The sequence below is a fragment of the Lepisosteus platostomus genome, chromosome 24 (assembly GCF_059453375.1).
Source record: "Lepisosteus platostomus isolate fLepPlt1 chromosome 24, fLepPlt1.hap1, whole genome shotgun sequence".
Classification (NCBI taxonomy): Eukaryota; Metazoa; Chordata; class Actinopteri; order Semionotiformes; family Lepisosteidae; genus Lepisosteus; species Lepisosteus platostomus.
The window spans coordinates 7,416,804-7,444,655 of NC_142634.1; the positions used below are offsets into that span (position 1 = coordinate 7,416,804).

The 27,852-nt window shown below is 39.7% G+C and overlaps 1 protein-coding gene across 1 annotated transcript in view; it reads right to left on the reverse strand.

The window, feature by feature from the left end:
- The window catches only part of znrf3 (zinc and ring finger 3), a 78,697-nt gene that overhangs the window by 38,239 nt on the left and 12,606 nt on the right, over window positions 1-27,852 (reverse strand). Inside the window, exon 2 of the mRNA XM_088618072.1 lies at window positions 388-510. Coding sequence (XP_088474198.1) covers window positions 388-510 — 123 coding nt within the window. The remainder of the gene's footprint in view (window positions 1-387; window positions 511-27,852) is intronic.

Here is a 27,852-nt window from a genome sequence, read left to right on the forward strand (position 1 = left end):
ACTCTGTTGAATTTTCTTTATGCAGCCTTGGTTGTTTCACAAAATTGGAAATTATGTGCATAGGACAGCCCACTCAGCAGAACACATTTTTTCTCATTTCTCTAATTTTTTAACATTCTCTTTTCACACCAGCAAACATCACTAATGCGTTCCTAAATCATACTTTCCTTCTATCATCTCTTACGCCTCATTCTCCCTCTTCTGTTTTGAAGTACAGTGGTAAAAAAAACTATACAACATTAACCCCAGACAGAAATTAAAAACTCTTCACATAAAAAACACATCCTTTATATGCATACAAGCATCTTCAACATTTAGTTGGACAATTACCCAAAGCAAATGCATACTGTACATTTATTTAGATCAGCTTTGAAAATATCTACTTACCTTTCCCAGTACTGTTAGACAGCTTGGATCTAACTCTGGCTGTTCAAGCTTGACGACACCAACCCAGCCATATTCATAGAGGTCCTCTTCATCGTTATTGTTACATAGTCCCAAAGGGTGCATCTACAACAGGTAGACAAAAATAGAAGATGAGCCCGTTTGCTGCAATGTTTCACTGAGTAATACAGGGCTAGCCTGTATTACTAAGAACCAGACCAGATGAATGCTAAACATGAAAACATTAAATTGGAAAACAATGAAGGCTAAAATACAGTGTCAAATGCTGTGAAATATGCAAGACAAACAATAATTCAATTTTGCCTGAGTTTATAGTGTGTGATGTACAGTATGTCAGCTGCTATTCAAGGTACATCCTGTGGAAGCCTGAATTACTGCAACAATTACGTGTCTTTCTGAAAGTAACAAAAGTCCTCAAAACTGTTCACAGTACCTCTGAACCCTCTGTGCTTCTGCTCTAACTGAAGTGGTGACATAGAGGTGCGGAGGTGGCCAGGGCTATGAAATTTTAAACCATTTTTTTTTGCTATTGATTTGCATGCACCCGACAATTAGACTCCTCTGCTTCTCTCATCAAACATGGATTTTAAAAGCAAGGCACCACAAAGCATGGACATTGAAGCAAAAAAAATAAAAACATATCATAGAAAGAAAAACTTTTCAGGTCCTCATGTACATTCCAGTCGGAGCCTAGAGGGACATCTAAACTGTAACCCTTCTCTCTGCCCACCCTCTCCTCTTTGTCCCGGTGCTAATTACCCTTAATTTCTCCACAAATCACATAAAATCCACAGAGAATCTTCACCTGGGAGATAGGCTATAGGGAATGGCAGACACGAAAAACACTGACTCATTGGTAGGACTAGATTGCATCAGATCTATACTTCAGCATATAAATATACTTTTTACTCTTATTTCCAACCTAGAGATGTATAATATACCAAGACTAAACTTAAGGTGTTGAGAGGATGACCGCATACATGAGCAATCTACAGTCACAGTGAACAGCATGTAAATAAGACCACACAGATGTATCCTTCAAGTAAGAAATTAAGAACCAATAATAATGGCTCCTGAACAAAGTATCCACATGTGCCGCATAAAAGCTTATCCATACTTAAGTATGTGCTGTATTAATCTGAGAGCATGATTCCTATATTTTTCATTATGCCTTATTTCAAAGAAAATGCCTGGGCTAAATTGGCAAAATCCCCAAAATCTTAAGTCTCTTGGTCCTTATTTCCTTAATACACAATGCAGAAGAGCCCAATGTGTAGCTAGACAATAGTAATGCATAGAACTACCAATATGATGCTCCCTACTGTTAAAGCACACAGGGCACTGCTGTAGACACGTCTTAATAGCTTCTGCCCTTGAAGAACACAGGCATTTTCATTAATTAATGTAAGGCCGAACAAGAAGGTTCACAAGAAACACTACTTCGGGTGATGAAAATGCAAACAGTGAAACACTTTGTTCAGCTGAAAGTTATACACAACAAGCTGACCAAAAATAAGGCCTCTGTTAGCACAGAGTCTTTGCAAAATGCGAAAATTACTCCGACAATGAAAAGGCGGAAGTGCTTTTAAATCTAAAGAAAAAAATGCAAAAGCCTTTGCTCGCTAAAGTGAACAGGAGAAAAATCACCAAACAACATCTGGCAAATAAAAAAGTAGGCAATTTTGCCATCTGATGGAACAAATTGGATTAAATCTTCTGTTATTTCTAAAGCAGATTAATGGCTAAAGCAGCCTTCTGTTCCAAGCCATTCATTGCCCTCCCTGCTTAAAGAACACAAAGTTACTGCATTTGCATTAAAGTTGCCAAACTGACCCGTTCTCATTTATCCTATTAGCCCAGTGACCAAACAGTCCCCCTCCCTCCCAATAAACCAGCTTTGTAGCCCTGGCGCCAGAACAGCCCTCTAGCCTTAGGGCTCCGATTGACCCCTGATGCCCTTTCCATCTCTGACCCCTTGACCCTTCTCTATCACTTTAAAGCTCATTGGGAGTGCAACAAGCCAATTGAAAAGGCATTCAATGACTGGCCGATTCCAAAGAGTCCTCATCTCCTTGCCCACCATTATGCACTGTGCCTGTGATCCACCACCTGAGACACATCATTTTCATACTGGAACAGAATGTTATTTTTTTAACCACTGAAACAGAGAAAACCGCAGTAGTACAGCACACCATTTGCTCTTTGGTACTTTACACTTCCCTTTCAACATTCTTCCTATCTCTGTCAGAAGGAGTACCAGAGTGAAGTGTAATGTCTGTGAAGGGTTTGTAGAAGAATCCATTTCCAGCAATTTCTTGCTTTACAATAAAATTAATCCGTCTACGAAACAGCTCTTACAATTGTACAAGTTTAAGATATCCAACAGCTTACTTATACAAGTTATATAAACCCCTTAAGCATAAAATCTGAAACACCCCAAACTGATATGAAGTGAAAATCCCGTTTTCCTTGGGTAAATATGCATTAAAAGATTCTCAAGCACTCCTCAAGAGCTTAGAAAACCACTTAATATATCAAATCATTACAAGTAAAGGAGGGGAGACATTTTGCATTTTTCCTACATTTTATTCATTACCCAATTAATACAAATAATATATGATTAAGGTAGCTTTGTGTTTTTGCCACCTAGTGCATACACAAAGAGAAAAGAGAGACATGAGAACAAATAACAGCAGTTCAATAATACCAACTTTATATTGCATTTATAATTCATCCATATTAAACAGTAATTAATTTTTTACATTTATTAGCATTTAGTGACAGGTTCTTGAGGGCAGAGTAAAGAAAAAATAAACAGGTTGATGTCATGCATTTTAAGGTCTGCTGCATTAGAATTACTAGGCATATTTGGTAGATTAATTCAGTGGTTAGGTTTTTTTCTGATTTATCTTCTCAACTTAAAACAAGGCCCAATAAAACTTCATTCTTGCAGGCAGTTTCTGCTTGTTTCATTAAAAGAAAGACATTAATGAACACCTTTGAGGCACACAACAAGTAAACAACATTTAATCCAGATATCCATTTCCAGACCTTCCAGATGTTCCCAGGAATGATGGTAGATATTCGAGGTCTCAGACATACAATAAGAATACAAAATGATTTGATCCCAGCACTTATTCTCAATAATATATCATATTCATTGTCCCATGTCTGTGTTTAAGAGGGGGTTACAGATTACTACTGAAAATAATATTAACAGGTATTATTTACATTAGGATATGATTTTCAACTTAAAGGATCCCACATATTCTTACATAAAGGAGACTGACTTCATCCACCACTGAAGTGCTCATCTGCATGCATTACATACCACTCCGTATGATTTACATGACCAGATCTGCACTGCACAGCAGATCAGGTGAAGAAGTGAGATGATGCTTCACCAGCTGAATTAAGGGGGAGCTTTAGGGAGGCCATATTGTGCCCCGTTACCACACTGGTTTATCTGTTTGGAAATTCTGGTTCCAAGGGAAAGATGCCACCTACAACTCATCAACACGAGATCGCCAAGCAATCTGGTTATCACTGGACGTTGCCCACCCCAGGACTGCCAATGTCAGGTATTGCTTAGCTTTTGGGATCTGGCAAAATCCGGCTATTAAGTGGAATCTCTGCTATCCAAAATGACCAATTCTTAGGACAAGAAGTTAAATTTGACAATCAATCACAAATTCAGTCAGTTACCAAAGCTGGTAAAAGTATTCAAGAAGCATAACATTCAACCTGCACCTTGAATATTAATGATCAACACTTCTGAGTTTTCTATGTTTGGGATCATTAATATCATATAAACATTTATTAAAATTACTCAACCCAATTCCAAGAATTACCGTCTGAAGATGGCTTTGAGGATGCAGAATAAAGACTGAGAAGGCATAGAAAATTCTTAACATAATTCATGCTCAGTATATTTTTAGTATGCCTACAGGTAAGTGGTACCAATCTTTTGCATAAACCATTTGCTTGGCTGGCATATGACCGAAACTCCTTTCCTCCTACAGAGAAAGCTCAGTAAAAAGCTACATAACGTGCATTTAAAAGACGACTAATTATGCAATTTGACGTTCTTAAACCCCGTACTTTGGGCACGTGATAAAATGGGTTGCATAGTCCTTGTAATGTGAGGGAGTTTATTCAAAAACTCAACAACAAAAAAAGCAAATTGCCAAGAAAAAACATGAAGGCTTCCGACTCAGTTGGAGCAGACCACAGGAAAACCATTTAGATTGAGAGATTCCCCCCACACACACACCACCACCACCAAAATTTGTTGCCTATGTTGCACTTTTAGGGTCGATTAAGCAAAGGACACACCTGCGCACACAGAGCAGGCAAAAACGAGGATCCTGAAATCAAATTTACAGAACCTGCTGATTGCTCCTTTATGCTTTTGTGCAAAGACTGCAGGAACCTTTCTGCAAATCAAACAAAGATTAAGCCCATTTCGGAATCCGAATATCAACAGCGGAGGGGGAGGGAAGGGAGGGGGTAAACATGAGGAGGCCAGTTGGCCAATGGAAAAAGGGACAGGAAGTAAACAGTGCTATGACCTCTGGCTTCCAGTCTGATAGAACGCTATGCAGCTCCGCCTGCCTTCATGGTCCGCAAACACTGCTCTATTGTGCTTACCCTCACTTGGAAAGGTTTTTTTTTTTTAGAAGCTAGCTGTTGCACTATCATTGGGTGACTGATCTATTTTTTTTTTTTTAATGGGTCAGCTGCCACGATTCAGAATGCTAAAACGCCCTGAAGCAGAACCTTCAGGGACTGGCCTGGCTCTGAGGTACACCTTGTTAAACATTTTCCACTTCTTCTTGTACACCGGATGCTTGAGTCCCTTGTTTCATCAAATGGCTTCATCCCCCCCCCCCCCCCTCTCTGCAACTCCCCAGCTATCCCTGCAAGGCCTCACTGACAGATGAATGATGATCGCTGTGTCACAGGCTTCTCTGGCCTGTCCTCCTCCTTCTACTGCTGCAAGGGGTGTCCCCTGGTTTTCCAAGCCTCCATTCCTGACATGCCTGAGGGGACGTACCATATTTTAGAAGCTTTCACATGGGTATCCCATTACACGGACAACACACTCAATGAAATCACAGCAGTGATCTGGGCCCGACTTGTCAATCAAAGGCAAAATTACTAAATAAAAGCTCGATGTTGAATTAAAAACAGTAATAACCCCCTTTTTTTACTTAGTTTCTCAGAACCAGCCCTTCTGCGACCCTCACTAAGTGGTAATTAAACACTGTTAAAAAAAATTGTTCATTAGTTGTCCGTACATTCAAATGTAATGCAAAATCTAGAAAAGGGCATGTTTTCTATTTAATTAAGTTATAACTGGTAAGGTGAGGCTGGCATTAAAGCTGGTTTTGGTTACTACTTTAGAGACTCAGGACTATTGTTTTATCGATTTATTCCGAGAACAAAATCTAATTCTACAGTGCAGTAAACTGTTCCATAAAACACACAGTTTCATTGGTGAAATCAGTGCAACATTATAACCTCTTGGATACTGAAGCACAGAGGGAGAACTCACAAAAAAAGATTCCCAAAAGGATTAACCCGATTTGGTTCCTTAATGGGATCAAAACATGCCTACTTTAGGAAATTCTTTATAGTTTCCCCTCTCAGAGGAAATCAAAATGCAAGTCACACCACTTGGCCCATTATTCTTTGTCACCAACACAATTCGCCCTGCCTTTGATCATCGCCACAACAACCACTTCATTTTTTGCTTTCAAATCCCCCTAAATTTCCATCATTCCTAATGTTTTTGTTCTTCCAGCAGCACGCTGAGCTTCTCTTGTGAGAGCGAGCCCATCAGAAATTCAGGGAAAATTCACAGCCGCAGAGCGAGCTGGAGAAAAAAATCCAGAGACAGCAAATGGGCCTCAGCAGCAGCTCTCAAGCTGAGGTACATTTAAAACCGGGAACAGGTGGCTCTTCTTTACACAAAGGGTTGTGGGAGTATCAGAGTTGCTGAACCCGATACCCTGGCTTCTTTCAGGATGAAACAGCTGGACGAGATCCTTAGATCATTTAGCTGCTAACTACAAAATGGGCTACATGTTTTTAACTCAGGATTAAAATGAGGATTAAAATGAGTGAGAATGCAACTCAATGGAAAAAAGTGACTTTATTCAAAACAGTATTGTTTAGAGTGAATGTTTGTAAATTCCGGAGATTCGGGTGAAAAAAATGCCATGGTGTGACTTTTTTAAATAATGTTATTTCAATTACCAGGCAAAGTAAATCAACTTACACGGTCTGATGTATTGATGTGCCAAACAATGCTGTTGTGTTGTATCCGCAACGTAAAATAAAAATAAAGATTTACAGCAGGCCTGAATTACTACAATCAGTCCAATCAAGGAGCTATGTGGATTAAGTGTAACACCTCACAGTTTGCAGATCTTTGGGACAAATAAGGAGCTAAATTCAGGTTAATGAATAAGCAAAAAGATTAAAAAATAACTGATATAGACAACTGCATGGTGGAGTGATTAAGGTTCTGACCCAGGGCATCATGGGTTCAAATCCTCAGTCAGACACAGTGTTCATACCCTTTACTCAAATTGCTCCATTAGATACCCGTCTGAGTAAAATAGTAACCTGGTCCTCCCTGTTAATGAGAAGCTGTCCTCATCTGACATACTGTACCTGGTAAAATAAGAGGAATAAAGGAACAGCTTTAAAAAAAAGATGAAGACTAAGTAGAGTAAAAAGAGTGGGGCTGCAGAACTATACTGAGGATTTTTCCAAAAGGTTTAATAATAACAGTGTGCGCTAGAGCTCGTGATCCCTGTAGAACAGATGTTGTTTTCCCTGCTGAGACAAAAGAAAAACTTAAAGAGTACAAAGTCAACTCCAGCCATTGAACGATGAAAGAAAGTGGTGCAAAGCAAGACTTCATCATTGCCCTCCACCTCTTTTCTTGTTAGCAAAGGCATCAATAGTTGAACATAAGACATCAGTGCGCTGTGTGCAAATGATCCCTAGGTGTTGCTCTGCCAGCAATTATGTCAGGTTATTAAAAGACATGAGGCTTGTATTTGCATCCCCAAAGTGCAATTAAAAGCTGCTTAAAAGCTGGGGAACAAATCCTTTTATATCGGTAGTGTCAATGCGCGCACATAAACAGCACACACAACACATTAGCAGCATATGAACAGAAGAATAACTGGGTACCTTAAGAATCAAAGAGATGCCAACAACAGTTTCAAGTGTTGTTGTTGAGTGGAGAGAAGCAAAACATTTTAAACATCTAAGGCAAACAAACAGATTTTTTCTTTTCGAGAATCCTAGAAGATAATGAACCCTGAATAACACAAGAGAGAGCTGTATTAAGAGTGTTAATGAAATGATGCTGCACCCATGGCGCAACAAGTTCTTTCTAGACAACAGAGGAAGACACTACATTTGGTCTCCTTCCACAGCTCAGCATGTCTGTTTCCATATTGTGAAACTGGAATCCTAGAAGACCAAACAAAGAGTTTGAATGAATTGCCTTTGAATTCATCTTTCTACTCCCTCTCAGCAGCACGGCGTCTGATGCTGTCTGTACCGATCCTGCTACTGGGACTCTTTCGTGATGCCTACTGAAGAAATGCAGGATTGGATCCCAGAGAAACTCAGTTCTGTCAGTAAATCCTGTCATACATTGCACTGCCATGACAGAAGGAAGAAAAAAAAAATCAGTAAGAGCCCAGACAGAAACACTAAGCCCGAGGCTAGCGCACACGTCTTGGAATAAGTCTAATTTCTGCTCTACAGAGCAGAGCACACAAGTCCTTTGCTACAGCAGCCTACAGATTTCACCCTACTATGTATACTGATGTTGCCTATGGGTATCCTGATGACACAGCTGCTGTAATTTGATACAGGATTGAAGAGACAGAAAGGTTGTTCAGCCATGTTGTATCTATAAACTATTTCAGTCAACCAGACCTTCTATCATTTGACAATGGCACAGTGACCTCTGCTATGGAGCTGCTACAGCTAAAGGGCACAGTTAAGCCTAACTCAAGATCTCCTACCGAACTAGCTTCTCGACAAGTGATAGCGAGAAGCTATGCACAGCAGAACAGGGAGAAGGATTGCAGACGCTGTGCATTGTCATTGTCATTCAAACCTTTACATTTGCAATGTGTGCCATACAGGGTACAGTAGAGCTCGCAAAGCTAAGCACTTTTAATTGACAAGAAATGTTCATTGTGTCCCCAACAAGAAAAAAAATCCCTAAATGTTTAAAAAATGAATATAACTGGAAATCTATTTCATTTCAAGGCTCTGAAGCATTTCGGAATGTTTTTTTTTTTTTGCAACAGTAAAATGTTTCCCTTTTGTTTTCTAGATATATTCCCCTCCCCTATCGAATACCGCCACCAGAATTCTTTTCCTGAACAAATACAAACCCAGGATATGACAGAAAATATCCTCTGCATTTTACTTGTCAATGAGTCTTCCATGCCAGCTTTAAGATGTTGGAAAAGCAGTTTATCTGCTCATATTAATAAGTCACAACACGAACCTACACGCAGCAAAATCTGCCTGCTAATCCAGCTTTGAACACCAGGCAGGAACAGATGAATTGTTTCCTGAAATAATAAACTGTCCTGCCAGGAAAGGTTTAGAGAATATTTGATCAAGGCCACAAGTCAGCCTCACGGGCCCTCAGAAACTTGGATACACACTCTTAAACCACAACTCCCACAGCAATCATTTAATCATGAGAGAACATGACACAAAGGCTGCCTAGCTCATTGTGGCATTGAACACTTGGGGTACAAATGAAATTTCCTCTTCTTGTAGAAGTGACTCGCACCCTTTGTCATTAATTATGTGTTTGCAATTTAACCTTTCTGCTCCATACTCCCCTTTCCCTCTCCAAAAATATGAGCTCATGCAATATACTACTTCTAGTGCAAAGGAATACACAACCAACACCACATCTCCTGTTACCAAGGATTAATAAAAGAAGCAAGGGTTAATTACTTAATGGTCTGCAAAACAGTTACTAGTTTGACTAATCTTGTCAAAGGACATAATAACAAGTCAGCTGTGCTACCTGTATTTTTTTTCCATCTTCTTGAGGCTCTCGGGTAAATTGTCTGATACAAAAGTAAGCGACAATTTAATTAGATCTAAAGATATACAGTATAAATCTCTATTGAATGCCCAATGAAAGACTGTTTCAAAGACACATGAATTGCTAACAATCAGCATTTAGAAGAAACTGACCGCTTTGTCAAAACTGCCAGAAAAGAGTTGTTTGTTATTTGAGCCTGTGCTTAACCTTACTCAAAACAAAGATTTAGTAAAATATCACTTTGCCATAAAATGCTTCTTTGTAGACAGCAAAGACACAGTGGAGCGAATGTGGAAGAGGAACATCACGGTAAGTTTGGCTGTTTTGGTATTTTGTTTGCTTACTTCTTCATTTTGTGGTTGTGGTTCAATTTGCCATATAAACAAGGAACTGAGCTCCTGGACACCACAGAAATACTGTGAAAGGCAGTACAGGGTTAGCTCTTGTCAGTAATCCACAGAGAGCAGTACAACCACATGTTTTAACCAATTAAGTCCTTGCCTGAGTGTTGGAATTCACAGGCACTGACCGCATGAATAACTCTTCCCACTGGGAACCACGACTTCCTGGGGATAGAGAGGCTGCTGACAGATGAAGGCTTTAATGCAAGTCATAGTACAGATCAGCATTCACCTCTAGCTAAAAAAAAACAAGATTCTTACAGTACTTTTAGTATTTATGTGGAAAATGTGTTATCTGTCATCTTTATACTGGGCATTCTTTTTCTTTCAAGCACTTCTCCAATTCCTCACACTGCTCCCTGAAGCCCACAGATTTCAACAGGCCACACAGAGGAACACATTTTACCCGTTTAACATACTGGACAAGCTAGCTCCCAAATTTGAGAGCAATAATTTGAACTCAAAATTACTGACATCAATAAAGGCTTCCGCTACTCTGTTTGCGTAACACTGTCTATGGAATAGCGTTTAAAATTCATTTCACAGTTTAAAATCTTTACAGACAGCCCAAGTACATCTCATCCTTTCACATGACGTTTTGTTGCGTTTTGTCTTCTTTAACCTCTATGGGGGAAAAAAGAGGTGCTGCATTTGACAGGAAGCAAGAGAAAAAAGGCACTGAAAGAGGACAAAAAGAATAACTCTAGCAAGAAAAAACAACCTCTAATGCAATTATCAATTGATTGAAACGATCCAACTACAAGTTAGGAGATTGTGTATGCATACATACTATACTACTGTAAAAGTGGCAACACAATTTCAGAAGCACTAAAGAAAAGGCTGAAGCAGGGTGGAGCCTGACTCTCAGAGCTACTGTCTCTCTCCTTGGTTCCCTAGTGCTCAAAATAACTTCAAAGGGACACGCAGCCTTGAACAGCACAGCTACAGTTACATTAAAGCAGCTGGAGAAGCCCCACAGGTGGAGTGAACATTTACTGTGTAATATTATCTCATAAAGGTTCCGTTGGCTTTAAAAGAAGAAAACTTCCTCTCTTTTGTCCAGGCAGCAGAAAAGATAGGATGACACGGTAACAAAACCGAAAACTTTTCCCAGTCTCTGCTGTCAGAATCTTTCTTCTCTGAAGAACAAGATTTAACATTATGTGGAATCCTAGCAGACACTGCCTGGTCCTTAGTCGAAAAACAGAGGAGAACACATATTAATGTTTCGGAGGGAGGACTTAAAGGAAGCTGCGCTGTTTTCCTTTGTGCAACAAAATCCCTCCAGCTTTCCAATTTCTGTAGGTCCCTTACATAAAGTACCGCTGTTTATAATTTCAGTTTTATTACATTTATAGAAAAACAGGTTATGCATCAAAGAAACACCCTTAAAGCTGTAATTTAATTAATTGTAATTCAGTTCTGGCGCAGCTTGCTGGTGGGATAAAAGACTTTAGGCAGCGAGCAGAGAAAATCTGGAATGCTGGGTTGTTAGCCTAATCTTACAAGTAACTTGTCAACAGAAAGCTCAAAGCCTTCCGTGAAATTACCACCATACCCCGTCCTCATAGTAACCATGTAAGCAAACACAGTTGCAGTTTCAATGCTGGAAGAAGACACTCCAAATGGACACTTAATATCATGTAAATATGCCAATATATACTGAGGGCTCCAAGTTGACAGCTTTAAAGCCAAGAGGACTTTCCCTGAAAACCTGCAACTCTATTAGCCTTTTTGGAGCCATGAGTGAAACCATCAATGGGGTGTAAGACTGTGAAGCACCGTATCAGTTTCAGCACTGCCATCTTTCACAAGAGTATAAGGCCAGCCGGTGGAGTAAATGGGTCCATTAGAAATCTCCCTAACACTGTTCTGCAGGTTTGCCTATTACAAAGAGGAAGTCATTTGATCCTCTTATTCATTTTGGGTTCTAAAAAGCCATTATTTAGGCGCTTTCCTCTCTCCGTGCAAAAAAATGAACATGTTGCTGTGAAGCCAGTACAGCTCAGACAAGCTGAGTGTTTTCTGCCTATAAGCCTGGATACCTGGGCGTCGTTTTACTAGGATATACATTGGAATACAATTCGACCACACACACACATAACCGTATCACAGAATTACTATTAAAAAGAAACATGCACAGATTAATTCCACGCTGAAATGTACAAGAAAAACAGCACAGTGTGGAGGTCTTTTTCCTGCTTGGCATAAAATTAACTTGCAGCCTAGGTGTGTTTTATACACATACACCAGGAACCCCCTATCCCTGCAGTCCATTTGTACCTGGATATGTGTAGTCAGTCAACAGGAAATAGCAATGTGCACTACAAATCCCTCTAGGTGTCCAGCAGGCTGATGGACGGACACTTTAGAAAACGGTACAAAGCAGTAATAGGAAGATAATATGCAAGCTGCAGCTTCCCACCGTGGCAATCTTATAACGATATTAATAGCATCATCATCGTTTACAAGCATTGCATATTTTCCTAGAGGATGTTCCCTGGCTTTAAAGAATGTGTTCTGTAACCTTGACCCTATTTTTAAACAATAATTCTGCTGTTGGACGACAGTTTTCATTGGCGGCACTTTTGGTGCCATTTGCCTTTGACTTTTTAAACGCTGATGAAAAGCAAATTATTTTTAAAGACGGATCCCCCTGGTGTAAAACGGAGTTAACGTCCGAGTTCATGGCATACGAGTAAAGCCGAAGGAAGGCAAATGCCGGGAAAGATCTTTAAAATTACTCTTGAAGTCCAGAACGAGCTAAATCGGTACCCTGGAGGACAGGAGTCATCAACACCTTGCTTCTGAAGCGCCTTTGAAGTCTCCCTCCCTTTGAACATTACAGCTCTGAGAAATCCATCCCCTCGTCTCTTGGAAAGCCCCCAGAACTCTGGAATGCAGTGCAAGCTGTTGCCTGGCCTGTTGGAATGGAATTAGAATACAGCTCCACTAGGAGTTCTGGACAGAGGAATGAAAAACATGGGCATAGACACTGAGGCCAGAGTGGCATTAAGAGGCCGAGAGCAGATAGAAAATAAACTAATTTAGGGAGCGAAACAACTGTCCAGACTGAGATTTGCTTTCAAAACCCACCCTGTGTTATAATGTCTTACCCAAACTACTATACAGCATCCCCCCAGAGGGGGAAAACAAAAAATTCTGATGAATATTTACAGTTTTTGAGAACTATTACTTTTCTTTCTGTGCTGCTGTCAAAATAAAAATGTTCCATATCTATATATTTTAATAGCATACATATTCTGGAACCCCAGGTCTTGAAAATGAGCATTTGCTTTGCAATAAAGTAAGAAACATCTTGGCGACATCCTTCTGCGATAACAGATATGTCTTTATTTTCTTCTCCTTTATCAAACAAAGCCTGACACACCCTCTCTATCAATCTCAACATGATGCAACAACAAAAATATCTTCACAAAACGTATGTGAATTGTATAACTTAGCTGGAATTTAACTAATATTTCCTAAACTCCTGATGAGGGCTTTCTTGACATGATTAGCTAAACTTCGAATCTAGAGGCAACCCAGTCCAACTCTAAAACATAAAATATTTTAATTCATAATCTTGATTACAGGGGAGTATTTTAACAAGTGTCTACTGTAGAATATTCAGCTAGGAATTCAAAATGGCATTTTTTTCCGGATCAGATTCATATATGAATGAGACCACCATGTCCTATGTCACTTTGAAAGAGTTTTTGTCACAGTTGCTACTGCCCATCACTACCCTGTTAGCAAAAACTACAGGGCCGTAGTTATGTAGTAAATTAGTCGCCATGCTGCATTTCCTTCCCTTGTTCTTTTTAAAAAGTCAACACCACGTCTCGAAGTAATTCATATACAAAAACTGCAGTATTTTTTCTTCGCTTTGCACAATTGTCTAAGCCAATCACTGATCTCACAGGACACTTAGCAGAAAGGTCTTCCACTTTAAACCTTAAGCTTCCAGACGAGAACAGCCTCAGGATTTTGGTTTGGTTTATCCCACTGCTTTTCCATCTTTAAGGAAAGCTGGCTTCCAACAGCCTGGGGCTGAAAGCAAGCCAGCTGCCTAATTACTGCACGGCTCATGTTTCCCAGCTTCCATGCTTGTTTTCTTTAGGAAACATTAACTGGTGCTGGTGTTACAGGGGAAGAAACATTCACCTGTTTCACTTCCAGTCTGGCCTACTAAGGTCACAATGCACTTCTGAAACACAACATGCAGAAGAAAGGGGCCTGAGGTTTTCACATAGGATAAAATGTCTCCTGGATATCAGTCTCAACAGCTTTTATGGGGGGAATTGAGTTTGCTTATCGATTTTTATTTCACAAATTGCAATCACTAATTACTAAGGAGAAAACAAGGAGACAGCAGCATTATTTTTTAATATTAGTATTATTATTAGTAGTATTATTATTAATAACGTGTATTGCATTGTATGAGGAAGCTGCTCAGTTTCTAATATATACAGCATGGTTTCAACTGTAAAAAATGTATTTTAGATGTTATAACTACTTTAGGAAAGCTGTAGCAAACAGGAGCACAAGAAGAAAAAAATATTACTGTACGTCACCTTGTTAGAACATTCAGCATTTATGAAACCCAAATAAGATATTTAAAATATGCTACAGTTACCACAGTGCTATCATTTGAAGGGTCCCATCTTGCTTTTAAACAAAAGGGGTTTTCCCCTTTAAAATGCACAAAACTATTACAGACACTAAAAACCTCACTCATTAGCAAAGACTGAGCTTAGCTCACTTGCATTGTTTTGTTCACTAACTCATATAAAGCAAAATGCGCAAAACCTCAGCTCAAGTTGAGCACAGTCACAAAGGCTGAAGCAAGTCAACATGACTATACATGATCAGCCACACTCAAATGAATTTGTAGACAATGCCTGGAAGTAAATAGATTCAACAAAAAGACACAACCATAAATTTTCCACCACTAACCACAATATTGAAACGTTAATTGGAAAATAAATTGTTTTCCTAGAACTGTAATGCAATGACAGGCTTCAACACAATAAGGGAATCCAAGATTATGTGAGTGATAATTTACCCAGGAGTGCCTGCCTTTCTCAGCCCAACTGCTGAAATCCATCAAAGCTGCATTATAAAATATATTGCAAAGGAAGAATTAAAGGTTTATTCCATGAAAAGAGAAGAAAAGAAACACAACATTTCGGCTGTGGAGCCTTCTTCTGGTGTGGTGCCTTTGCAGCCTATGCATGCTGACGCAGCTACCTACTCAAACTACTTCAAAATATATTGGTTTTACTCTGAAACTCTTTCTGAGATTTTCAAGTTCTCACAACACAAACCAGGTAATACCGGGGGAAAAAAAAAACCTGCTCTTTTTTACAAAATGTTCAATTTGTTTGGATTGTTGTCTTGGAAAGTGGCAGACAATGGCAGATGAAAATAGACTTGGGACTGGCTGGGTTAGGTAACGATGTTGCAACAAGAAGCCTATCCATCACCTCAATAAGAAAATCCTCAGGAGAGAAGGAAGGGATAGTTTAAGACACTTTCATAAACTACAGCTCTTTTCAGCGGTCAGGCCAGCAAGCCATGTTCATATGATGCTGAAGACCTTCCATTTCTTCAGTCCTCTTCATCTATGGAAGTCTCTAATCACCCTAAAACCCTAAAAAGCTTTTTTAAAGCCTTTATTCATACTGGTAGTATTTTTCTCCTTAATTGGTACCCTTCACGTTGGAGGTCTTTTTTTCCCCCGCTAGTAAAATCTTCCTGAGCTGCAAGCAATTGACTTTCAAGGAAAGCTGAAAAAGCCACGTGCAAGCTAGGGACTCTGGCTAGACTAATGACTTTTCAGAGGAAATCGGAATCTGAATAAACACAGAGCAAACTGTTTCCTGGAATTATATGTCGAAGCAGTGAAGACTGGAAGCAGCCAGGGTCTCCGGTTATATTCCTTGAGGGAGAACCTTGGATGACACGAGCAAGGGGTCCGGAAACTGTTTGGAAGCGCTTCAAACCTGGAAGTGCTGTCCTCGTGCCACAACACAAACGAGGAAAGAGAGCAGCGCTTGGAAGATGCTCTTTATTCCAAAGCCGTGCCGTAGTCATTCCTGAAATATTCAACGACACGGTGTTGTGCGTGTCTGGGAGGGTGAGTGTATAAAGACTAAGCAAATGTAAGCTTTCATATTGATATTGCTGCCGACTTAACTGATAACTTGTTGGAAAAAGCCCAAGATGTTCTGTCAAAAACCTGTCATTTTTCGACCAGAAAATCTCTACAGGATAAACCAGGCAGCAGTCTTATCTTTGTGATGAAACATAAGACACAGACAGCGTGGACTCTTTCAGGCATACAAATTGTGTTCAAATGCTTGCTGTATAAATAGCATTTTACTGTGAAGGAGCACATGAAAGAAAGTTATAATTCATTTTCTCTGGTTAAAAATGTACTCAGCTATTATTTAGCTGAGAATCATCGGGGTGTTCTCCCAGCGAAAATCTCCCAAAATCTAAAAGAAAGAACTACATTTCCAGCATTTTTTCTCACCTTTCTTTCACTGCCTTTAATAGTTCACAATTAGCAAGTTATAAGAGCCTTTTTCTTTTACATTAAACAGCAATGCTAACATCCTGACCTTCTTCAAAAAAAATGAAAGGAAAAAATCCAATCGCAGATTAATTCACAGCACCCGACAGAGTCTGTCCTGTGTTCTGTGTCTTGCTAGCCCCTATCTTATCCAGCAGCCCCTTGTTCTGAGGTAAAGCATGTCTTTGATACTTGACTGGAAAGAATCTGGAGGCGTTAAATGTTTCTTTTGTACTTCACGCTGTAGAGAGAGCTGTGCAGTGGTTCATGTGCCAAGGCTGAGATTTTTTTCCTTGTTTTTTTTATACAATTGCTGAATAGGAAAGCAAAGCTTTTTTTTCACCATTTTGTATCTACAACTTTTCAGGATGAGTTATTGCTCTGTTAAGAAAGAGCTAGCAACAGGGCAAATACAGAATACAACTTCCTGCTTTAAATTTCAAATGTATTTTTGGGGGGGAGGGGGGCACTCCCCACAGAGACTTTTTTTTAAAACCCATTACATCAGCTTTTTTTGTGCTTCAAGAGTTCAAAGACATTGCCTTTTGTGAAAGAAGAAAATGACCTAAACTGACATGATCCAAAATGGTTGCGTAGGATGCCAATACATGCTTGTGGTCAAGGCTTGGTACAAATAAATAGCACTGAGATTGAGTATTTACCCGGAACACTGAAAACTTATCAATTAAGTCAGATCAGAGCTCATCCTACTGAAGAAGCAAGTACGGGAGACAGAAAAGAGTAAACTGTTCATTGCATTATTAAACTTCCTTTTTAGACTGAGAAAGACAAGGGTTTGGGAGAGATTGCACTGCCCATTTTTCAACCAAGGAGAGAGTTTCAAAGTCATCTCGCCTAAAGAACACCAGTGTGAATAAAAGAAATTACAAACTTTTAATACAGGGGATTTTTACTCTTATAAATGCACTGATCTGTGGCAAAATGTAGTACTAGAAGGTTCACATGCAAATCTACAAAAAAACAAACACAAAACAATTCACCATACATACTACAACCACACAGTACAGACTGGCTTTGAAGTCTACTTCCAAGACTGGAAACCGCTGCAAAATTAACATCCTATAAAGGAAATGTTGGAGCTATTAGTTCAATTTAGCAACCCCAAACTGAAACTGCATACAATCAGTCAACAAGTAGTTTCAGAGCCACAGAAAACCCAGCAAAAGCATTCCCCTTTCTATGTCCAACCTCTTCTGAAATCAAGCCCACTTTACATTGAAATACATTAATCATAAAAAAGGAGCATTGTTATGGAAACATGTTTTCAAATAATAGTGAGGCTGACATGGCTTGGGTCTTGGCTACTGACCTTGTTCACCCCTTTCTCTTTTCCATGTACCCGACACCCCCTTTCACCACAGCAAGCAAACCAGAGGTCAGGAGAAAAAACCACAGCTATTCCCAGCAGGAATTTCATCAGAACTCTAGAGAAACCGCTGAGCAGTGTTATATTCCGCTGGCTAATTAGAGAGAGGAACAGTCGAGCAAAAGAATAACCAGCCCAGGTCACAGGAGTTGGTTCTACAACTGTAAGCATGTGTTTTGGATACAGTGCTGTGAAATTTCCTAAAAGTAGTGTGAACAAGAATGCTGCACTATCCAACAAAAAGGCAAAACTGAAAATGTACTCTTAGGAAACATCTGCCACTGTAAACAAAGTTTCCCAAATGGGGGAAATGACTCTTTTATTGAATCAGATATCTTCCCTGGAATATTTGATTAGGAGTAAATAGCACATGTAAAATACTAAACGCACATGAAAATATGGTCTTTTTTTCATCCAATTGACTAGTTTCTGTTACACACTGTACCGATTCCAGCAATCTTTCAAAAGGTTCAGGCAGTACATAAAGTTAACTTAACATGTAACGTAACACTGAAGCAATTCGGAATTTCCACAAAAGAAAGTTCAGGCCACTTTTCTCCTTCTGAAAAAACAGTGGTAAAATACAGACAACACTTGTATAATAAAACGCAGGCTGTTTCAGAACAAATATTACACCACTAGATTATCTGAAAGAGGTAACTGGAGAGCTTAAGGAAAGGAAATGTAATGTTATACTGAAGATTACTCAAATACATACTCCCAATCTGTCTTTATTTATATATTTTGCATATATTTCTGCAGGTTGTGGTGCTTATCTAAAATGCCAGCCAGAAGAATTATCCACACAAATGAGATTAATACGTTTATGTGGATATAACCCATCGCTGAAAGGCACTGCAACCATGTATCTAAACTACCTTTAAAAAAGAACCTGTTCCACTCTTAGTCACATCTCCAACCTACACAGCTTAAAAATGAGAGGAATGAGCACCTTCATGTTGCTTAAAATAAGCATGCTTTGTGTTAATCGTTGTGCACATAAGCCACCAATTCCGGTCTAGTGAATTTCACCGGATAAACCTCACCACAACACACTCTTAAAAGTGGCCTGGGTAGGGCATTTGTTCTTATATTAAAAAAAAAAACTATAAAGAACCGAGAACTTTGAAACCCACCAGCTCTTCAAGCTTAATGCACTGTAAGATGCATTAAGATGCATCTGGAACCTTTAGCGCCACAGCATAAAATGGACCATATCAAAAGCCAGGGCCGCAATGCATCACCCTGTGGTGATCAAACCAACCCTCCCCCTGAGAAGAGAAGCCCCGCTGAATGGAGAACTCAGAGCTGTACTGGGAACTCACCAACAACTGGCAAACTCTGGACCTCATCCATAACTTGGAAAGGGAAAGTCTGCAGGCAAACAGTGAGGGGTAACAGACAAAAGGAGCCGGTTGCCTGGGAGAGGGAGGTCTACTGCAGCAACAATGTTCACATCAAGCGCTGGGCTGCTGGCAGGGCTCAGCGGCGGTGCGGTTTCATTGCGCCTGGGGGTCACCCACTGGACAATGAAAAAGCACTGGCAAGCAGCTGGCCAGTAGAATGGAGGGCCTTTGAATTCAGAAGGGGACTGGAAAAAAAAAAAGTAAGAAGGATAGTCCACGAACTCGCCCCCCCCCTCACAGAACGAACCAACCTCGCCGGAACCTCAAGGGGGCAGAAGGGGGGTTGGGTGGGAGATCGAGCAAAAAAAACGCAGATCGTGGAGCTCGGCCGAATTCGGCTACTGCGCGGCGGCCAGGCACAAAAGGGAAGCCACAATGGGCTGTTCCGCCACACTGTCAGATAAAAGTGGGAAAGGTGCTTGTATCCCAGGGAGGGGGCTGGGCCCTCATTCAACATCACATATTCAGCTGGGCTTGAGCCACCAAGGAGCAGAAAAACATTCAGACGAGGACTCGTGCACTCGTTGATTACTAAATAAGCCCCGTGCTTTCAAGTCAAATGGAGCCTCAGCTCTGGAATAAAAAAGCACAGTATCAGTTGATTATATTAACTACTCATCTTCAGAAGGAATGCTTGAGCAGGTACATTAAGCTGAATGCCATGCCATTTTGCTCTTACAATTGCTTTTGGCAAATACCCGTGTGCTGGGCATCTCGCTTCCTTTCAGCCCCTGAATCTTTTAAAGACCACTATTTGGTGGTACCAGTAACTGTTGGCTGTTAGGGGAGCAGCACAGGAAATAAGATCTAAGGAAAACCACTCAAAACAAGAATGACAATGCATTAACTTTGTCATTTAAAATAATGGAATGGCCGATGTTTGGCACTGAATAGTTACAAACAAGATCAACCACTTGAGGATGCTTTTGTCCAATGTCCAGATAAAAAAACACAGGCCACTGAAGATGCAACTCTCAGGCCTCATGCCCTCCAACTCTACTGCACAGAACAGAGACTGAATCATGTGACCCAAACAGATCTGCTAACTAGTTGAATTACCTTAATCTTCTGGGCCACATTTAACTATCATACAGCTGAGCTAGTCACAAAACAACAAAACCAAAAGCCTCTAGTTCAGCTAGGAAAATCCATTAATCAACCCTGACTGAGCAAGTTCCTCTCACTCTGTAGGTCAACTGAGCTTGTTTGCAAGGGGGGAAAAGTCTTATTTTAAATTTAAAACCCGTCCAAAAACATATCATAGGAGAAGTTCTGTCATGCGTTTTTAGAAAGCAAAATATGTTATTACTTCAAAAATGCCACTGAGCTTTTCATTTCTCCTAAAAGCAAGTATTCTGCTAAAGTGGTTTCTGGAAAAACTCAGCTAATGGACATAAAAATTTTCTCTGAGGCTTTTATGTGCTTATTCTTTCACTTTAAAAAAAAATCAGATTTTAATCACAGCCACATGTGTCAAAATCTATAGTAAGTTTAATTCAAGGTTACAAAGGTGGTTCATCCAATGAGCTGACAAGGCTTTTCTTGCTTAAGAGAATTTTGATTCTGCCCTGACACTCATGCCTTGTTTAGAATACGGCATGAACTCCTGAACATCAATGTTTTATGAAAAGAAAATACATTACAAAAACAATAAGTCAGCTCCTTCACGAGACAGATTGCTGGCTCAGATGCATCAGCTTGACCATAGATAAAGTGTTCCAGAGTGTCTGGTTTACCCTGTATGTTTAAAGTTAAGAATGTGCACGATTAGTTCAAATGATACAGTTCCCAAGAGGTGCTGAAAAAACAAAAAAGGATAGAAGTGTGGGCAGAGTGAGAAAAGTAAACTTTAATTGGTGTGGAAATAATTCCATTACCATATAGTCCTCTATAAAGGCTGATTTGTTCTTTTGATTGCTCTCATGTTTATGAACTCACTGCTGTAGAAAGCAAGCCACTATAATAACAGCTCCAAAGAACTCCTGACAACGTTTGTTCAATGAGTATCTGAATAGCCCACACAAAGTGCTGTATTGTTCGCTTCACTCTGAAGAGTTGTCATAGCCCAAGGAAAGCAAATTTATATCTAACAGCATTCTGAAAAAAAAGGCACATCAAAAACTAGGAGTTAAACATTAATCTATGAAATACAACTCCACTTCATTCCCATGTAAGTTATTAAACTCAAAATTGCAGGCATCTGAAAGAGATAATGGACCACTCTTTTGAACTTGTTTCAAAGGAGCTTGGGGGATGGGGCACTATTGTTTTCGACTGTTTGACACTTCTCTAGAGAAAATGTATTTTTTTTCCATTGCAGTTTGTGTCACTGAAAATAGTGTGAACGTATGCAGACACTTAGTTTAAAGCTACCCGATGATAAAACAGAACGTAGAAGTCATAATACAAAACGGTTCCCTGCAAGTGCCTTCTCTAGTCTGTTTCAATACTGTGAGATGTTGGAGGCATTCACTTTATTTAATTTGTTGTTTTAAGAAACAAGGGACTCTTTAGTGTGCAACAACCTCCTGGGCGTTTAAATGCCACTATAAAGTTGAAATGTCAATGTGGAAATGCACATATTAATTTGTAAAAGACTTCCCAAAGCTTCTATGAGCAGCGCTGCCAAAAAATTCAACAGCCTGCTAGAGAAATTACACAGATTTCACGCAGGATGTCACCACTTGATGACACTTGTTTATATTATTTATGAATGCAAAACTGGATCATTTCAGAGATCAAAACTATTTCAAAGGAGGTTAAATTAAAATCATTTCATTTTTTCCTCACAAAGAGTCTTGCAATCCCACATAACAGGCCTTTTACTCCTGTTCACACCTGAACTATTTGGCTTGTCAGAGCCTTTTTGTGTCAAAAGGCCCTTAAGCAAACATCCTATTAAACAGTCCCACTTAAGAAACTGCTACAGGTAAATAAAAGGTTAACAATTTCTCCAGGTGAAAAGAGACAAACCAGAAGGACAGAGAAGCGACTTGAAAACAAGGGCTGCATTTTGCTCTGAACAATTTTCAGACCTCTATATTTTTAAACAAGTTCAGTTTAATTTAAAAGAGGAAAACAACCAGGGTAAGAAGACAGCTAAAAGAAAAACAATTTTGATTAAGAGTTAGACAAATAATTGCTATTTCTTTGCCATGACACATCCCACAGAGAAGACAAAACATAAGAGCTGAAGTTAAAATAAGATATCATTTACTGCCATCAACCTCCAACAAAACTTACAAGTTTCAGAAAGAGACTAAATAAATAATGCATTGCTTGTATGAATAATAAAATATTGATTTTTATTAAACAGAATGAATACAAACAACAAAGATAGAAACCCCCACCTATTAGCATAGTCATTTGCATTTCAACCAAACAAGTGAATTTTAAATAGCTGAAGAACTTACTAGTAAAGAGGAGAAAAGGAGGCTTTGGTAACCAACTAAAAAGTTGTGAATCTGTGGTCTATAGTCCTGAGCATCTTTATTAATTGTCACACTATTGTCAGATTAACTGGCAGAGGGAATCCGGTGAAAAAAAGAAAGTGAAATGTCTATGATATTTTATGATGGTGGTAGCACTTCTGGTTAAAACCAAAAAAAGCCAAAAATTAAGAAGAACCAGCCTTTCTAAAGAAAAAGAAAATATTAGCAGTGAATACCGCTTGCCAGCCTATTATTTACATTCTAGGTGTGCATGCAAAAAAAATTAATAAATGTAAACTCTTGCACATACTTAACTTGAGATATTCTACAGCATTTTCATCATGTGAGACTGAAGAGCTATTTTTACCAAGGAACTATCACAAAAGGGTGGGGCAGGAATTTGCTTTATTGTTATATAAAGGCAGGATAGGACGATGACAGATGAGAACATTACACGAGCGAATATCTAATATACTTTCGTTAGTACAGACAGATTCTTAAGAGGTTTGGGGTAGAAGTTGCAGCATTTAAGGCGAGCCACATATCTGTAGGGCCAAAATTTAGATATAATATTGCAGCACTATGATAGTGCTGGTTACCTTGCACTTGCAGATGCAGGCCTGGGAATTTCAAGTCAGTAGGTTAATGACTTTTTCCTGAACTACATAGCAACCACAATAGGGCTGCACCTGATGGAAGAGCAGTTAATCCTTCAGGCTATGGAAGAATAGACCTGGGTGTATTTTATGCCACGTTATCTCCCTATTTCCAGAGAAAAGGCTCATGGAATAAGCAAAAATCTGGAAGGACAAAAAGGAATAAATATTTCTAATTTGTCATACATTTTGAGTCATAGCTAAGAAGGAATATGCAAAGTGGCTAAAAACACACTGTGCCAAAACATGAACCTACGTTTCAGTATTTAAAACTCACTAACATCTACAGTATAACTGTTCCTAATGATTGTGTTCAGCAAGTAGTATTTTGATACGTGTATGACAGTGGAAGAAAAAGGTAGCCACTTTCAAAATAAGCCTTTTCCTGCAAGTTAAAAGTCAATATGCATGCAAAAACTATAATTCGGATACCAGAAAATAATACATTTCTGTAACCTCCTTAAATAACCATGACTTCAGAGGTTACTTGTGCTATAGGCAACTTTGAGACATGTTTTAAACTTAAGAGTGAGGCACAGTTGCAAATATTTCCTGCTTCCACAAACATACACTCCACCCTAGTCTCTACTGTGCTCAGTGTATAACTTTCACGCCACTGAAAGCCCTCTTTGCTGCCTCTGCTTTAGAACAGTTTAAAGATCTCCATCCTATCACACTCCCAACGGCGTCCAGCTGGATCTGCCCAAGGAAACCGGTACTCAAAGTTACCTCGAGTGAAAAAATCACTTAGGCTCATAAAAACTGAGCCCCTGTCCACCCCTAAACACCAGTCAGCCCCCTTCAGCTCTCAAACAGGAGCATCTATTCATTCCAGGAGACAAAGAAGAAAGTGTACACCAACCATTCCATGCATCCCAAGCATGTATCGAAGCTGATATTTGCAAGAGATATCCTTTGTGTGTCCTGGTATGCTTATCTCACATCTTCAATGCCCGGTTTCACCCTGCTCTTTTACTTTTTTTTCCTCTGTGCACATATGATATTTCGGAATATCAGGGTGCGAGGTGGGACGATGGAGGATGGAGGAGTTGGAGGGAGGGCGGGTGGGGGCGGGGGGACACAGGGGGGAATGAAAAAGACCTTTGTTTTTCCCTCCTTGCCTCATCTATTCCCCCCTCTAGTCCCGAACCTGCACTCATGCAGAACGCAGGCAGTGGATGGAGCAACTCCTGGCGCCCCTCTGTGAGCTGTGATGCAGGGTGAGGACAGGACCCTTTGATGTGCCATAAGCTTCGTGCTCTGCAGCAAATTCCCATCTTACGATAGCATCGGTCTCCTGGCTCTGGGCATGTGTGCAGGGCTCTGATAAAGGAAGCGCAGATAAGAGGAAATACAAACTGTGATGAGAAACACATTTTGCCAGACACTGAACCAGAGGGAAAAGTAATGCTGCTGGGCAGCCGATCCAGGGCAGAACAAGAGCTTAGCTCCCAGAGCTCAAGTTAAAAAAATCATTTAAAAAAAAAGACGCAAAGCAAAAGCTCTGCTAACCAGCAGGCGATCTCTGCAGGACAGTTTTGGAAAGACAAAGCTCTAACTTATTCCATTTTTCCATTAGGAAGAAAAACAAAGTCATAAAGCTTGGAATTCTCGGTGCAGTTACATTATCCATGTTCAATTCAATACCTGTTACATTTTTAATTACTCCCTTTCTAAAAGGCTGCATAAAGAAACATTAAACTGCCTTACAGATAATACAGTGCCCAAACTGTATGAAATAGTCCAAAGCAGGTAGGTTCTTCACCATATAATCAATGAACTCAAAATGGATCGGTGAAACTGTTCAATTCAACAATGTAAATGTCACAAACATTTTCTGCATTTATATTTTCAGTGGTGCCAGTAACACACATTTAAGGTGGAGCCAAGTCAGTGGGTTAAAAGATATTTGAAACGAGTGCAAGGGGGAATGAGCTCAAATGGCAAAAATTAGCATTCTAGGGATAGCAGGTTCAAGTTCTACAAGTTCTCCAAGTGCTGTTCTTTTGTGCTTCATGGAGTGTTTTAAGGTAATAATGTGGAGACATGATGGCTCTGGATTTGTGACTGGAAGGTTGTGGGTTCAAATCCCAAGTGGTGCACAGCTGCTGTGCCCTTGAGCAAGCTACTTGTGCCGAAAATCCATGTCGCTTTGGATAAAAGCATAAGCTAATTAAACTAATAATACTATAAAAGATGTGTTACTTATTAGACATGTCACTATTCAGTGAAACAGCTGCTTTCAAAGCACATATACAGTAGACCCTGGTTCATGCATTTAGCTGACAGAGTGAAAAGGACAGGTGTAACAGTGACAATAGTGCTCTTAATGAAAAAGTATCCATTTATGCCACTATCAGCTTACAGAAGGCAGCAAGGAGACTAACCAATTCAGGGGCATGAACGGAGCATCTCAGCTCCATACAGTTCATTATCTTTCTGGATACGATCCCAGTGGTCCTCTGTGCCAATAAAATGCCCTTGCATAGTGCTGAACGAGCAATTGCAGTTTCCAGAGAAAATCAGGGTATGGCAGAGATCTGCTCCACAAGCATAGCTCAAACGCACTGTGTGTTGGTCCGCTTATAATCAATTTCCTTCTAGAAAAGTCTTCAAAGTGGAAGGAAGTCAATGCTGTTTTCACTGGTCTCAAAGGCTCACAGAATGTTACTTTAGTGAAGACTTGGCTGTACAGTGCCAGCAGTGAGATAAGACATGAAGTTTCTGCAGACACTGGACGTTCACTCATGACCTTCCTGGGATGGTGATCGTTTTCTTGAAATAGAAACCATGATCAATAAGCAGTTCCATTAGCTTTAACTGTAATACTCACGTATTACTGTCAGCTTTGCAATAGAAATTCATCTGGCACTAAGCGCATGACCATGTCATGTTCACAATGGCAAATGTTTTATGTCACTGTAATTACTGCTTGAGTTTTGGGACATGTCCCCAACTGTAACGTCTATTGTTCCTCACAGTCAAACATGGTTAAGTTTGAAAATCCAAAATTGCTGTCAATAGCTCTGCACAGCACAAAAATAAGATCAAAGCATAAGCATCAGACATTCACAAAATTGACATCTATTGCCCAGCTCCTTGGAACTCAGACTAAGATTATTTCTCAATACCTGTAGCAACCGCACTTGTGCAATGGGATCTCATTTGTGATCGACCAACAACACGTCCCGAATGAGAGCAATTTTCAATTAAAGCACAGAGCCAGCCTGGAGCTAAGAATCTCTCCCAGCCAAAGGTAAACTTAATTATTTCAGTTTTGTTAATAGAAATTATTTCAGCAGGACCTTGAAAGACTTATCTAGCAAATAATCGTGAATAAATATGGACCTCTGCCTTCAAGGTTTCCAGGCATGTGAACACTTTGGCTTTAAGAAAATAAAAAATGCTAAATAAAATATTTATATTCCTGTCGCGCATTTGCTATCTTCACTGTTTTTATTCCAGTGTTCATAGAAATTTGCTTCATTTTTGGAGCACATAATGCAGTTTTAAATTGAAGGTAGATTAGGCCAACCAATCACCGGATTTCACACATTCCTTTGGAATTAAACTCTTGAGGCCTAGGAATAACAGAATTCAGGAGGAATTTAAATACATTGAAAAGCCTTGGCAGAATGTTCACTCCAATCAAATACAACAGCAGTAGCTAATGAGCGGGGGATAGATCCCTTCGTCACTTGCATTTTTGTCGTATATATCCTGGCAGTTCGACCAGCAGCCTGCCGAAGATTAATCCGAACATATCTGCCCAGCCTAACTCATCCTCAGCAGCTTTGTGTCAGGTCCTAGAAACTGCAATCCAAGATTGATCTTCTCAGCTCTCTCTCTAAATCCAGCTTGTTTACGCTTTCATTTCAGCTGAAAACAACCACGCCGCCTGCTTTATGTATGAGAATTCCACAAGAGGAAAAAATTGCACCATCTGCACTGTAAAACCCTATTGTTTTTCTGCTTCAGAAGTTGCCGCATCGAAACCAAAAACGAAGGGCTGACAACAGCATGTGGGCCACAGAGCAGGACACTGCCACCATGTAAACAGCAAAACATTTAAACAGTGAAACCAGGCGAGAGTGCAGGTAGCAGAGGCAAAATCACACATGATTACACCCAGACAGCTATTGAGCTACAGCAACTTCTTTCATGAGCTTTCAACAACATCTATTTCAATCACTTTCAGGTACTGCGACAAAAACATCTTCCCTCAAGAGTTATAGTTTAGTGATAAAAAGTAAAGATTAAGACTAAAAAATACCAATTAAAGAATAAAATTAACAAGAAGGTATTATGTTTAACCATATATATATAAAAGTTCCAATCCTGGATAAACTCCAAATAAAAAAAAAGTGGGAGATTGAAAAATCTCCATTACAGTCTGTACTATTAGCTCTCCAGGAAGTGAAACCAAACACCGGTCTCAAAATCATGGGGATCTACTTCTTTAAGCTCAATACAATAC